This window comes from Lissotriton vulgaris, chromosome 11 (assembly GCF_964263255.1).
Source record: "Lissotriton vulgaris chromosome 11, aLisVul1.2, whole genome shotgun sequence".
Classification (NCBI taxonomy): Eukaryota; Metazoa; Chordata; class Amphibia; order Caudata; family Salamandridae; genus Lissotriton; species Lissotriton vulgaris.
Window position 1 is genome coordinate 200,024,902 of NC_141699.1, and position 15,277 is coordinate 200,040,178.

The 15,277-nt window shown below is 42.4% G+C and overlaps 1 protein-coding gene across 1 annotated transcript in view; it reads left to right on the forward strand.

Moving 5' to 3' along the window:
• MYO1H (myosin IH) overlaps positions 1 to 15,277 on the forward strand; it is a 655,926-nt gene that overhangs the window by 209,759 nt on the left and 430,890 nt on the right. The window contains exons 9-10 of the mRNA XM_086943103.1: positions 2,131 to 2,250; positions 13,226 to 13,293. Of these exons, the coding sequence (XP_086799229.1) occupies positions 2,131 to 2,250; positions 13,226 to 13,293 (188 nt within the window). The remainder of the gene's footprint in view (positions 1 to 2,130; positions 2,251 to 13,225; positions 13,294 to 15,277) is intronic.

The window sequence follows — 15,277 nt, forward strand, 5'->3', positions numbered from 1 at the left end:
AATTGATTGTGGACCTGGGATCTGAACTTCTCTCATCCGATAGAGGTGACTCCTTACAAGAAGGGATAAGGTAGATGCAAAGGGTAGTGTCTGAAAGCTTATACTGATACTGCGTATGTATGTTTGATCATGCCAGACTAATGGGGTGTATTCAATTATCTTCAACACCCACATGCGTGCATTCATGTGTACACACGTTCATTCATGTGTGTGTGCGCCCGCATGCACTGAAGACGCCATGTGATTGTTGAAAACAAACAGGCACTTAAACTATTGGTTTTGAGGACGGGGCAGAGGAGGGAGGGTAAAGTCCTCGATATCGAGGGCCTCATTTATGAGGTTTTGACATAGGACAGGTCAACAAGGATTGCTGCGCTGCCCTATGTCAAACCAAAAGGGCAGGCAGTGGCAGAGCAAGGGGGCGGGCTGAGTTTTGGGGCGGAGGGCTCCCCCTCTTACCTGCGGCCGTCTGTCGGCAAACACAGGAACCACCAGCACCCTCGCTCTTACATTCGGCCACCATGGGTGGCAAAAGCAGGGACCGCCACGGGTGGCACAAGGCATAGCTATGCTACTGAGGACAGGAATGCACCATATCTTTGAGTTATGGTGCACAATGGGCTTCCATGTGCCAATGCTGGCATCCTTGCACCATGGTGCAAGGGTGCCCGCGTTGCGTGGCTAATTGATTTTGAGCGGGAAGGGACACCTTCCTGCAAAAAAACATCAATTCAGGCGATTTCCTCTTTCTCGTGTGCTGCAAAATGCAGAACACATAGAAAAAGGAAAAAACAAGAAGAATTGATAACGGTTTTCCTCGCTGTGCCTCCCTAATGCCACCCCTGGGGTGGCGTTAGAATCTGACCCATTCCCAGGTTTACGATTTCTCAAAAATCTGTGATTGCTTCAGATTCTATCCACAGCAACACCCTTGGAACGCCCCTGTCACGCAGTGTTCTGCTTGATAAGGGCACGTATTTAAAAGGCCATCAAAAGCCACTAAAAGTGGCTTTACGTGGCCTTGTAAATATGCCTGGGCACTTTGTGCCACCGGAACGTCAAAAAAGTGACATCCTGGCAGCGCAAAGTGCTCATAAATGAGGCCCAGAGTTTTTATGCACATGATGACCACATTATGAAGGCCAAACTATTGTTGTTAAATATCCATATTATGAACTGGCAATCAGTGATGTGGTTTATGGCCCTGAATAGGTATGCTGAAGAATATGTTTGCTGAAAGCACCCATTTAAAGGAAAGTATGAGGGATATGCTGATACTACGTCACATTTGAGAACTATCTATTTTTGGTTGTTCATTTGAAAAATACATTGAAAATGTATAGGAAAAAATAGACTCAAAAGTACTGCCAGAATATCAACATTAAATAATTATTCCATTCCAAAAGATTTTACTTCCATAAAATGTGTAAAACTAGCCAAATCTGCTTTGCACTTCTAGTTGGATTAGGATATGTTCCCATATTTCGACAATCCTACCATATTTGAAGGGCATGTTACCTTAAGGGCGAAACTGGAAACTTCTTACAAATATATTTTTTTATGAATAAACTTAAATGCATCCCGTTTTCCTTCAAGGAAAACTGTCTGCATTAAAAAAAAATCTGCTTTATTTAAAAGCGGTCCCAGACATGGACGTCTGCTGAGCCCAGCAGGCCACCATACCTGGGAGGGGGGCCAGCCATTCCCACCGGGGTCGCAAATTACAACAGCCTCATTAATATTCATGAGACATGCAATTTGCGACCCCCTTGGGAATCACAAACAGTGTCTCAGACACTGTTGTACATTGGTAATTGCGACTCGCAAATTGCGTCTCGGTATTTGTCGCAATTTGTAAGTCGCAATTATCAATGGTCGTACATCTGTCCCTTTGTTTGTAGCCTTCTAACTAACTTGAAAGTGAATGGCAATGGATTGCTGAGAACTTATTTTCAATTTGTGATTTGTATTAATTGACATAAGATACTGTCACATATCTTTTGGCTTGTAGTATTATATTTATGACATCATCATATGCACTTTTTGCTTCTAAAAAAATAAGAAAAACCTGTCCTCTTTTTAATCTGACAAATACAAAGAAAATGTTCTTCATGTGTTTGTTTGCTGCAGCTTCTTACACCTTTGGATGTAGAACTTTCGTATTATGCTCGGGATGCTGTAGCAAAAGCAATTTATGGAAGGACATTTAACTGGCTGGTCAACAAAATCAATGGATCTTTAGCCAACAAGGTGAGTGAATGAAGAATGCATAAAAGTTGGCATGTCAAGGAACCTGAGAATCTTTATCGAGGTAGTCAAGGAAAAATGAGGATAATTGTTATTTTACACTAAAGTTGTGATGGTAGTGTTACTTTTGACATTTTCTAATACATTTACTACTCAAGAAACGTAACAGCTGTGGGCACAAAATGAAATATTTTTAATATATAGTCATCCAAGTTTGTCAACACAACAGTACAAAAGGTAAAAACATTCAAAACATTTTCAAGTGCTTCATTGATCTGACTTTTACTTTCAGTAGAGCAACAGGATTCGTAATTTTTAAATGTGACAAGTTTTTGGCCAACCACTCAAAAATGGGGTTCGCTTCACTTTTTACAAATGCCATTCCTTCATCTTCTCGACGCTAAAACAAGTCTTAACCCTTTCTGTGCTGGTAACGGAACCACTCTGACACCAGCCATGTACGCGCTGTGCTGGTGACGGAGTGGTTCCGTCACGGCGCGGCCGCCCCGCCCACGATAGCGCGATTCCGCACCTGCGTGACGGTTTTATGGAGCGGGCGGGGCCGTGACGGAACCACTCCGTCACAAGCACAGTGCGCCCGTGGCTCGTGACAGAGCGGTTCTGTCACGAGCATGGCCGCGGCCAAGGGGTTAAACACTTCCTTAAAAATTCAAAAGATTCTCACTCCGAGGGACACTAAAATTACTCACGGTTCTGACGTTTGGCCTATTTCTAATTTTACTCCTGGCTCATGGCGATAACAGAATGCGTGTGTTTTTTTTTTAACAATACCATTGCTGTTTCATTCACTTTCACAGTGTGTTCAAATTGAACAGCTCATTTGCTTTTTATATGTAAATAATCTTTAGCAGATAAGCCATTATGTGCAACATTAAGGACCTAATTTAGATCTCTGCGGCCAGGTTATTCTGCAGCATAGTGACGGATATCCCATCTGCCGAAATATCAATACGATAATGGGATTTATATTTCGGCGGATGGGATATCCGTCACAGTTCTGAGGGAGTAACCTCTCTGTCAAGATCTAAACCAGGCCTTCAGTGGAGGATCTGAGGGTAACACATCTTAACAGTGATTTTTGCATGCTGGGTCTGAAAGAAATCCTCACATAGTGGGAACCAGATAACATTGCTGACAAATTGTGACTAAATCTATTGTATTCCCTTAACATGCCACCATGAGAGAATTTGCAAGGCTACAGTTAAACTTTCCACCTGGCAGACTAAAAATGTTCAGTTTCAGAGTGAATGTTCATATAGCCACAGCATTCAGTGATTTCCTGAAAGCCTCACTCGGTTTTTTGGTCTCACCTAGAGATTGCTTTAGCTGACTGTTATTGAAAGACCTTTTGTGAACAATGGCAATTCTTACAGGGAGCTTTCAGTCAGCCCATAGCTTACCATTGGTTGGTTTGCTTGTCAATCTAATTTGATCTATTCTTATTCCATGACTTTCCTTCCTCTTCTTGTATTTATACCTCCTCGGGTACATACTTTGCCTGCATTTTGAGTACAAGACTTCTTTCCTTACCCAGCTTACATTCAGGGAGTTAATTTTTAGGTCTCACTTAAGGAAAGCTTTAGCTGTCTACTGAGAGTCTCATGACATCACCAACACACATATACAAAATACGGGGCTTATTTACACGTCCCTTGCGCTGCGGGTACGTCACTTTTAATATGGGAAAAAGTGAAGCACCAGCGGCACAAGGGGCATGTAAATAAGACCTCACACACTTACACACAAACATACATACACTGAATGGGGTTTTTGGACAGAATCTTTCAGCCACTAGCTACTGATGACAAAATAAGCATTGACAAAGGCAACATTCTGCCAGCCAATAATAGACCTATTAGCGTTACCAATGATGGTTTCTTTTTCTTTCAGCTCTCCATGTGTTTTCTTATCCCCTCCAGTGTGTGCTGCTTCACTGGTCATAGTACCACTCCCATGGGAAATAACCTCTAGGTTTCTTTCTCCATCTAGTCTGTTGCTTCCCCCACCTCTCCCCTTATCGCTGTACTTTTTTTTCATTTCTCCCCTGAGGTCCTCCTTTGCTTTTCCACCACTACCTGCAGGCTGTTGATTCCCACCACTCGTTGGCATTCAGTTGCAGTCTCTCTCCTGTTGATCCTCTGTCCGTTCTTTTCTGTTTTTTCCCATTTTTTTTTTGGAGAAGGGCTGACACAATCAAGTCCGTTCACTGATTACTAGAAAACAGACATTTTCTCTCTTTTCCTGAATCCTCTCCTTCCTATTGTTGTTTTTGTCTTGTTTGTGTGGGTCGCAGGTTGTGCCCCACTTGGTAAATTACTGTCACTACAAATATTGTTCAAATAAACTCTGTCCGGCTGGACAAAGAACATATTGCCTTTTTAGCATATGTTGATTACGTCACCAGTATTCGTTTTCTAGGGACCCTTGTCTTTAGTAGCAATTTTCTACTAGGCCGCTGCTTTCTTGATATTGTGCTTTTGAGCAGTGCACTTTTTCATTAGTTTAATTCACCACTGTCAGATGTGTGTCTGCCATCTTAGAACATAGAATTAAAAGAAAAATTGATTGCCTCAATTATGATGCATATGTGTAAATGCGTGATGAAACATGAACATGTGCATCTTCATACTGGTACAAACAAAGTAAAAAAAATGGTCATCATGTGTGGTGTAGTGTGCGTACCGATACATGGTCATGTTTGAGCTGCCATTTTTGTGTGTTTGCTAATACAGTTGAGTACCAGCAACAACCTTTTTTTCCGACATTGAGCAGTGTTTGTCCAAGAAATTGACATTGCCAAAAGGTTGGCAAACACCTTTCTAAGGCGAGACCTTTTGTCTTTACTAATGCTTGTTTGCTGTATAATACAATTGTGTAATCTATTTCTGTAACCAACTGGTTAAAATTCTGAAAATATTGGCGTTATTTATGAAAGTGAAAAAACACTGGGGCATATTACCAAGGAATAGCGATAATTATCGCTATGCATGGTTAGCGGCTAAAAGTATATCGCCGCGCTCCGACAATTTTTATCGCTGAAATACCTTTATATTATCAAGGTTTATTTCAAAAGCGGTAAAAATCCTGCGAAATGCATGAATATCGCAGAAAAATCAGCGATATTCATGCATTATCGTGACAATGCTCTTAGCCATGTTATCCACCTTTATTGGATAACATGGCTAAGAACTGCTCCGGGCAGGCGTTAGCTTTTGGAGATATACGTGCTTAGCGTGAATATTTCCAAAAGTAAGGCTTTGTTGATAATTGGAGATAGCGATATTAGCGACTGTTTCCAGTCGCTAACATCTTGGCAAGCCCATTTTGCATCCAATTAGCGATAAATATCGCTGACATGCAAAATGGGCCCCAAGATGATCACTATCTCCTACTAGCTGTCGCTAACTGGTGTTAGCGTCAGCTAGGTAATAGGGCGATAAAATTATCGCCGATTTAGCAGGAAAAGGTCCCGCTAAGGTGGCGATAATGGCCCTTGGTAATATGCCCCACTGTTTTCCTAACGTTAGCCCTTTAAATAAATCAGCAGCTCATTTCGTTTTCTAACTAGTGGACAAATACAAAAATATTGAATAGTTACAGTGTAAATCAAAGCCCTATCTCACTCTAACCATTCTGAGAGTGAGAGGCTTCTGGTACTGTGCCCAATGTTCAACCTGCAGCGTGTTTTGTGTCAACCCTAACACCCCTCCTCCCACTTGGGCTTCAGACCGTTAGACTCCTTGCCTCACACACCAGTCCTAAGAGATGGACGCATGCTCTGTGCAACCAAGGAAGGTCAGAAGATAGGAAAACACTCTTATGAGAGTGACAAAGACCTACAACGAGTGAGATAGACAATTGGAGGTGTTTTTTTCTAGCACAACCAGTACAAGCCCAAGGCCCCCAAAGTCCTTACAAGAGCAGTGGCTGTTTGTGGAGTTAATGAGATGTGGTGGATGGTTTGCAGGTCTAGGTGTGATCCTGTGTACATCTGACACAGTCTAGTCACAAACCAAAATGAACATAGTATGGAAAACAACGTAATTTCTGTACGAACCTGATCTGTTTTTAAATAAATGAACTTTTTCAATGATTTTTGGACTACCACAAGGGGGTCTTTTTATGTCTTTGCCTTTCAATATGTGAGATATTTATAGAGTATTAGGTTTCTCCAAAGGTTAATACCCGACTAATCAGATCATTAGAGGTGGTGTTTGACTGTGTCTTGAGGAAAGCAAGACACCATCTTCAAATCAAGGCAAGGGTCTAGTTGTTATCAGCCTGAGAGACCATCACAATTTCAGGTTTAAAAGTTCCCATCACTCTGCCTGATGACATTCATAAAGAATTTGTAAAGGAAGTGGAAGAGGAGCTGACAATTATAGAGATCCCTTACGATTTATGTGGTCTAGACAATCCTATTCCTTTGAGCAAGGCGACCGAGGAGGAGCAAAAACAACCAATAATTTAATAGGAACTGCTGCATAAATTAAATCACATTATCCCCATTCATGAGACAATTTACCTTTCTCGTTGGACACATATGACAAGCAACAGTACTTAGGGCCTGATTTAAAGTTTGACAAACAGGAGTCGGACGATATTTTCGCTGGCCCCACTAGCTCTGCCACCAGGAACCTTATGCCCGTGAAGTTGGGCCTGTTGGTGTAAAGCACATCAGACCGTCCTACCTATTCGGAATGGATGGTCTGTTGTACTTGGTTTACTCTTCAGAATTGCCATTACAAGCATAATAGCCCTAAAGTGAAAAATTGAAAATTATCCCTACTGCCTAAGTGAATACTTTAGGAGTTTTCTTATATATAACAAAAAAGGTTGTTCAATGGCTGCATGAAGCATGGTTGCCACTGAGAAAGCATTCAGTTTCTTAAGAGGAGCTACCATGGGTAACTGCTCCTCTGAAGGCATATAGATTTCTGCCAGATCGGCAGAATATTCGAAACATTGCAGGCATTTGTCTTCCAGGGTAGCTGAGGTTGACATCTCCAATCCCCTGGCGAACAACTGACCATTGCCAATTTCTAAATTGGCCCTTTAGTACGAAGCACCGGCCTGAATCGATCTAGTTTCTCTGATTATTGCCCTTACTGTTCAGGTATTGTAACCACCTCTTCAGCATCATCTTTCTATTTAACCTATGCACACGCCCTTGCACAAGAGTGCAAGGGTGTGGGTGTGTGTGTGTGTGATTCCAAACACAAGTTTCATAATGACAGGGTACCCTTAAAATACAAAATACTATCCTTGTACATATTTCAAAATTGCCTTTAGGCACACATGCAAAGTTTGAAATATTTGGAAAGAAAAACCTTTTCTCCACATTAATCCTGCCTCCAGGAGGTATACATTTTTGGTGCAAAGCCCTGTTTATTTTTTTGTAATACAACTTTGCATCAAATTCAATGGTTGGTTGCATGGGAGTGCCCATATACCTCCAATGAACCCCCCCTCCCCCTTGCCGCAATGTAGAGCAAAGCCTTACTTTGCAAAACTTAGGGATATTTTCCAGTGTAAAACAAGTTTTGCTCTGGAAATGTATTACCAGTTCATCACTTTTCACCTGTTAGTGTGTTAGTAAAGTTGTCCACAGTGTTATTCAATTCACTTCCTGTTGCTGAAAAAGTCAGGAGAGTCATGTCCTATTCTATATTTCGGACACCTTCAAAAATATATCAGATATAAAAAGGTTTAAGATAATCACAGCAAAGGGTTTAGTAGGCCTCATGTTTCAAGGGAATTTCTTCTAAACTCAAGGCTTCAAAAATGTCTACTAAACCAAGGAGGATTCTGAGGTCCATGCTTCCAGTTCTGAGTGTTGCCTTGCAACCAACCACAAGAGTGCTTGCCAAGGTCCTGGCTGAGGTGTCCATCCAACTCAGTGAATTTGAATTTGAATTTAAAATATTTCTATAGCGCGGCGTTCACCAGACGGTTTCTTGGCGCTTTTGGGAACATGGACTGCAGAAGCAGAGGGATAAACAGAAATCGATTCAGAATTGAATTCACAGTGGAAAAGCTTGGCTGAACAAAAAAGTCTTCAAGCCCTTACGAAAGAAAGAATAATCTTTGGCCAGACGTAAATGGGCAGGAAGGGAGTTCCAAAAGGTGGGTGCCAGAAATGAGAATTTGGACCCACCCCATTTTTTTCTCTTAAAACGGGGAACCTGTAGGAGAGCTTGGGACGAGGACCGGAGCTCCCTAGTGGGAACATATTCCTTCAACAGGGCGGAGATAAAAACAGGGGCAGTTCCCTGGCGTGACTGAAAGACCATACAGCCCATCTTAAAAAGAGAGCGCTGCCGGACAGGCAGCCAGTGTAGAGCCTTTAGAAGTGGCGTGGAGTGATGAGAGCGGGAGAGGCAATAGACTAGCCGAGCCGCCTGATTCTGCACTAGCTGGAGTTTTCTTAGACTGTAGGCCGGGATGCCGTTGTATAGGGCATTGGCATAGTCCAACCGGGAGATCACAAGGGCAGACATGATTAGTTTTAGTGCCAGAGGGGAAAAGAAACGAGAGACAGTGCGGATAGTGCGGAGAGTGAAAAAACAAGAAGAGACGACAGAGCTAACTTGTGAATGAAGAGTGAGGAGGTTATTCATTCTTATGCCAAGGGTCTTGACGGTAGGGGAGGGAGTGGGAGAGGGACCAAAGGAAGAGGGCCAAAAGGAAGAAGTCCAGGGACTGGAGGAGCCACCCGTGAAAACCAGCTCGGTCTTATCTGGGTTCAACTTCAAATGGTTGTGGCTCATCCAATCCCTGATGAAAATCATAACAGTTTGAAAATTAGAAATAGAATGAGGAGAGGAAGAAAGATCAAAGACGAGCTGGAGGTCATCTGCATAATTATATACAGTGACCTCCAGCTGCTGGAGTGCAAAGATGAGAGGGTAGATATACAGATTAAACAAAAGAGGGGAAAGAGAGGAGCCCTGGGGAACACCGCAGGTGATCTTAAGGGGAGTTGATGTGAAATCCCCCAGCCGGACTGCCTGGGTGCGGTCCCGCAGGAAGGACGAAAGCCAGACCAGGGCTGAGCCCCCGATTCCCGCCGCTCTGATACGTGAAAGCAAGATGGAATGGTCCACCGTATCAAACGCGGCGGAAAGATCGAGGAGTACCAGAGCCTGGTGTTTGCCCTGGTCCAAGCCCTCCCTGAGTTCGTCCTGGACCGACACCACAACGGCTTCAGTCGAATGCCTGGGCCGAAATCCCGCTTGACAAGATGCCAAGCCGCCAGTTGCTTCCACGTGAGCACTGAGTACCGACGTGGTATATCGCTCAAGCACCTTGCCTAAATAGGGTAGCAAGGAGATGGGCCGATAGTTGGTTGGGGAGGATGGGTCAACACCAGGTTTTTTTAAAATCGGTACAATAGAGGCCGATTTTAGGGCGGGAATTACAACCCCTTGTGCAAGAGAGCTGTTAAGGAAGGTAATCGGGGGCTGAGTGCAGACTGAGTAGATCCGTTGAAGGATGTGGGCCGGACAAATGTCGGCCGGGGAGCCCGATTTTACCTTGGGAAGTAATCTCAAGAGAACTTCTTCCGTCAGAGGGGGAATCGAAAGTAAGCAGGATTGAACAGAGGGGGGAAGGGGATCAACATAGCTAGAGGAGGGGGGGGGATGTTAGTCTTGATCTTAGAGATTTTGTCCAAAAAGTAATGATTCAGAGAATCACACAGGGCTTGGGTAGGAGGGAGGTTGGGGCTGGTCCTATCCGAAAAGGCCAGCTCATTAACGATATTGAAAATTTCTTTCGATTTATTCTCAGACGCTAAGATTTTGGAAGAGAAGTGAGCAGATTTTGCTTCTAAGATGGATTTTTTATATTCCTGCAATAGTGCAAGGTAGCGCGTTTTCTGTACTGGGCAATACTTCCTTCTCCACAGTCTCTCAGCTCGCCGGAGGGACAGCTTTTTTTCCTTTAAATGTTCGTTAAACCACCGGTTTGCCTCCTTAGGTCTTTTGGTCGATATCCGGCGTAAAGGGGCTATTATGTCACATCCCTCCGTGAGCCAGGAGTCAATCGCGACAGCTTGTGAAGAGGATGGTAAGCCAGCCAGATCTGGGGAGGAATTTAACAAGGAGGATGATAGGGCGACAAGGTCGGCACGATTCCAACTTCGTGCCCAAATGTTTTTTTGTGGCAGAGTCTTAGTGACAAGATTAATGTGGAGGGAAAAAGAGATGATAGCAGTGTGCATGCTGTTGGCATCTTTCTTTACCTGGATGATTTTTCAATCCAAACGCCAAATGAGCTTTTGGCTGAAGAATATCTGCACAGTACAGGATAGAACACCAGTGACGTCTGCGTCTGTCTCCAGAAATGGAGTGCACTTGAGAAACTTTTAGTGAAAAACTACTGGTCAACAACTCAAAAAGTATCTGCAGATTAAATCTTCAGACCTTAGGATGGCCAGGAAAGTCCTACAATCATTCCTGTTTAGGACTAAGGGATTGAACATGCACAAGCTAGGTGAAGTACCCTTTGATCGCCTAGTCCAACAAATCTGAATATATTTTTTTTCCATCTCATTAATCACAGTTCTGTACTCACAGCTCAAGCGGACTGTGTGAAGCATTACTCTCCCTATACCAACATGGTCCAAAAAATGCAGATATCTGAATCTGCTACACACGTGATGGCAACGCTCCATCATGCCGACGGTTCAGGAAAATGTCTTGGCTAATTACCATGCTCTGATCATTCACCATGATCCAGCTAGTTAAATCACAGCACCTGAAATGGCACCTAAAATTCCAGAATATAGACATCTACACTTACCTAAGGAGTCTATTATGTTGTTATGTTAGTCCATGGTGGAATGTGCGGGGAGGACATATCTAAAAAGCAACATTTATTTTATTTTGAATGCTTCAAAATTATCATCAACTACTGGTAATTCATCTACATAAGATTATTGCTTATTTTCAACAGCTAGCACAGGTCCCTCTCCTACTGTCATTTACCAAGGTTCCCTTATCACCTATTTCAAACTACTGAAGAGGGAGTACAACATTGTCTTTGTTCTTAGGTTGCTAGTAGCCGAACGACATCCTTTAGGGATGAAATTGAAAGTATCCTCTTTAGAACTAACCTACGCTTTCCTGGAACATGAACTGTGTTTTGCCTCATTCAAAACATTTCACTATTGCAAATTTCAGTATCTCTCTTGAAAAAAGTCGTTCATGGTTGCCTTCGCATCAGCTAGATCTAAAGGACAAAGCAAAGGACTAAGTGTTAGTGACACTTTCACACCATTAACAGATAGAGTAAGGGTTTATTGTCATACAGCAATAAGGATCATGCTTGTCCTTCGCCAGCCGCAGAGTAACCAACTCGAGTGAAATCACACGTCCGCGACATTCTACATTGCGTTACTTGAAAAAAGGACCGTATAGCGCTGAATAGAACAGCACCATAAAGAAACCCAAGTATATCAGAGTCAAATATTCCTGCTCCAAGTGGCATCTCATATTATAGCCAACTAGGTGATATTCAAGTCAACTTGACTGTTTTTTTGCCCAGCTGGAAATCTTCTAGCGAGATATCTGTACACTTTGGGTGCCAAAACGGTTCTGAGATATTATATGCAGATAGAATTAATGACTGTCGATCTATAAATCAGTTGTTTGTAGCATATGGTTATTCCAATATGAGGAAGAAATTATAAAATCAAGGTATAGCTCGATGGATTACTTCCTGTATTAAGGAACTAGAGACGTTGGTTCCAACTACATCCCGCAAACAAACATCTTTTCAATAGATTTGCAGGGAAACGGCCATTACAACGAAGCCTTTGCAACGAAATCGTTAACCACGCAAGCAGTACAACGCATGCGTGGTTAACACGAAAGCCTTTACCACGCATACCTTTACTACGAGGTTTGTAGTAAAGGTATATGTCGTAAAGGTAAAAAGTAAAAAAAGGGGGGCTTGGGGGGGTCTCCCCCCCAAAAAAGAAACTCACCTGAAGTCACGTCGGGTATCAGCGTCGTTTAAGAGAAAACGGAAAATAAACTTCCGCTTTCTCTTAACGACGTATGACGTCACCATGCTAGTAATTGTGGTAAATGTTATGCGTGGTAAACGAATTCCGTTGTAACGCATGCGTGGTAAAGGCATGCGTTGCAACGGAATTCGTTGGAACGTCATATATTCAGATTTCCAATCAGCACCTTGGAAGACGCAGTACGCATTTGCAGAGCACAATTGCCTTGAAACAAATCCAAGAGCTGATACGCAGATAGGGTGCTCTGTGCTGAATACAACATTTTGTTACATGCTCACATTCCAATCTTCAGAGGTAAGCAATGCTTTGTATATCTAATCAAAACCTGCACATTCTTGAAAGATCCTGTACAGGAGAAGAAAAAAGTGTCTTACCTCTAACTACTGTCAGTTTTCAAAGGTATCTTTTAATCTTTGATACGGTCACATGTTATGTTAATTGTTATGTTAATTTAATTTGTAATGTGCCTGAATCACTCCAGATGAGGTATCTCTGCGCAATGAAACACATCGACCTGGCATTGTAAGCCGCTTAATGGGTAGAATTGTACACCACATGCTACTAGGCTTTCAGCACTTTGGAGAAAGTAACTGAAGCCCGTCCACATACTGACTGAAAGAAACAGCCACAACAATGTGGGTGAGCTCTAAATATGGGATATAAATATGGGAATTGTTTTATGTTTTTCTGAAACTAACGTGCACTTACGTACCAAGAATTACCAACCGGGAGACCAATACTATTCAAATCATGTGAGCCTAGAAAACATACCATCCTTGGAGCTCTGTAGTTATAAGTAAGCACATTTTGTTATCTGGGTTGATTTCCTATCTATTAATATTTCCTTTGACAATTAGGGTAGGGTTCTCTGTAAGATTTAAGATGCTTCTCACTGTGTAACCCTCTTAATATTGTATTTCACAGGACCCACCAAAAACGAATGTAATTGGACTGCTCGACATTTATGGATTTGAAGTTCTGGAAACAAACAGGTAAGTTTGTCATTAGTTATCAATTGATGTTCTCGTAAGCCCGTCTAGCAAGGATCTAGCTATCACATCTAGCATTCAATACGATGTCTTATCTGCAAACAAACGAAAAGCTCAAATTGATACCCTATGTTGTTTTTATCCATTGCAATGAAAGTTATTCAGGGTAATATTCAGCCATCTTTAAATTATTCTAAGCTAAGTGATTACCATGGAAAAAAGCATAGTATCTCACACTACTGTACAAGGCAGACTTTGAAATGGAGACAGTAGTTTGGAGGTTCCAGTGTTAACTTACAATGTAAAATGTTAGTCTTTGGCCTCCAGTCACTAGTGTAGGTGTGGATATGTAGGATGTGTTTACTCAGAGCTGATTGGGTCACTAGGCGCAGGTCCTCAATGTGGCCTCCTGTGACTACACAGAAATACTGTGCATGCTCTGCGTCTGAATATTTATTAGTTCTCCGACTGAGTTAAGGTGACTGAATGATGACTTGCTAGAGTCAGCAGGCTCTGCCTCCTCTGTGATACATGCCATTATTGTTGAATGTCATGTACACTTGCGTCACTGGATCTTCTTTGATAGTGCATACTCATTGATCCTCTGCATGAGCTAAGAGAAGGGATTGTAAATTGCTGGGACCCGCAGACTTTTTTTTCTCCATGCGCAAGGCTGAAATTGGTACAGTCGGCTCCAAAGGTCCCTTAGTACATATATTATGAGAGTTTCTAAAATTATACATATATATCTTTTTAAGAGGTAATACATATGAAGCGGCTGAATGACTAATAGACAAAAAGTGATGTTTACTACTTAATTTGTATATTCTTTAGTAAGAAAAACCTGACTTTGGTGGGAAGAGAAAGTGCACATAGTCCATGATTCATCTCTGAAAACCGACAAGTCCTTGCAGTATTTTACCAAATGAATATGTGGGTGCCTAGTAGTCAATTGTACTTTAGAATTTGTCAATTCCCCATCATGGGATTTCAACATGTAATAACCAGCAAAATAATTTAGTGAATCTTGAAACATATTATAGAAAAGTTTTTCAAAATACAATTATAATTTAATAACATAATAGCAACAATCAAACATTTGCATATTTTTTACATAGATTTGCAACTGAGACTGATCAGTTAGTTGAGTGCCTATCCCTTTAAGACCACTAGCCCTTCAGACCCATATTATATTGCATCAGTCACAGGTCTTTTAATCAGAGTTTGTGTCTAATCTGAACACCATGGTGTGGAAAATGGTGCACACTGTAAGGGGATTAAAATGAAAACTTTCATAGAGAGGCACGGAAGGAAAACATCTCCAAGATATTTGGACCATAGTTGCACTAGTCCATCTCTTTCACCTGCCAGCGTCTTGAGATCTGCATTCGATCAAAGAAAGAGATTGGAAGCTGAGCCTCATTTTCCTCCTACTGAAATAACGAATGCCAGGGCCGGACTGAGAACCAAAACCGCCCCTGGAAAAGTGCTTGGCCGCCTCCTCCCCTCCCCCCCGGGGGCATTGGGGGTGCCACTGCGCTCTTTGCCAGGGCCGGTTTTCGGACGATTTTGTTACAGGGCCGATTGCTGCAAAAACGGCCCTGTAACAAAAACGGCCCCACCCATGCGGCGCACCGGGGGATTGCCCGGTGCCCGCTACTGCTAGTCTGGCCCTGACGAATGTGTCAACTTTTCTCCTATTCTGACCTAAAACGGGTAGTAATTGTCCCAACTTCGGTTGTGACATGTACAGCGTCAAGGCCACCATCAACACTGATGCACCTTTTTACACTGGCTCTGGTCATCCTCAGCATTTCACTGATCCTTGAGTAAGCCTTAGAGATTGATAGAATCACGTTTAACCTCAATTCGTATTACCCTGTTGTTTTCATTGTGGATGCATTCTTCAAAATCGAGGCACTGGATTATAATGCTCTAATTGCAGAGGTACTATCCGTGTTACACCACCTGAGAAACTGAGTTTCAA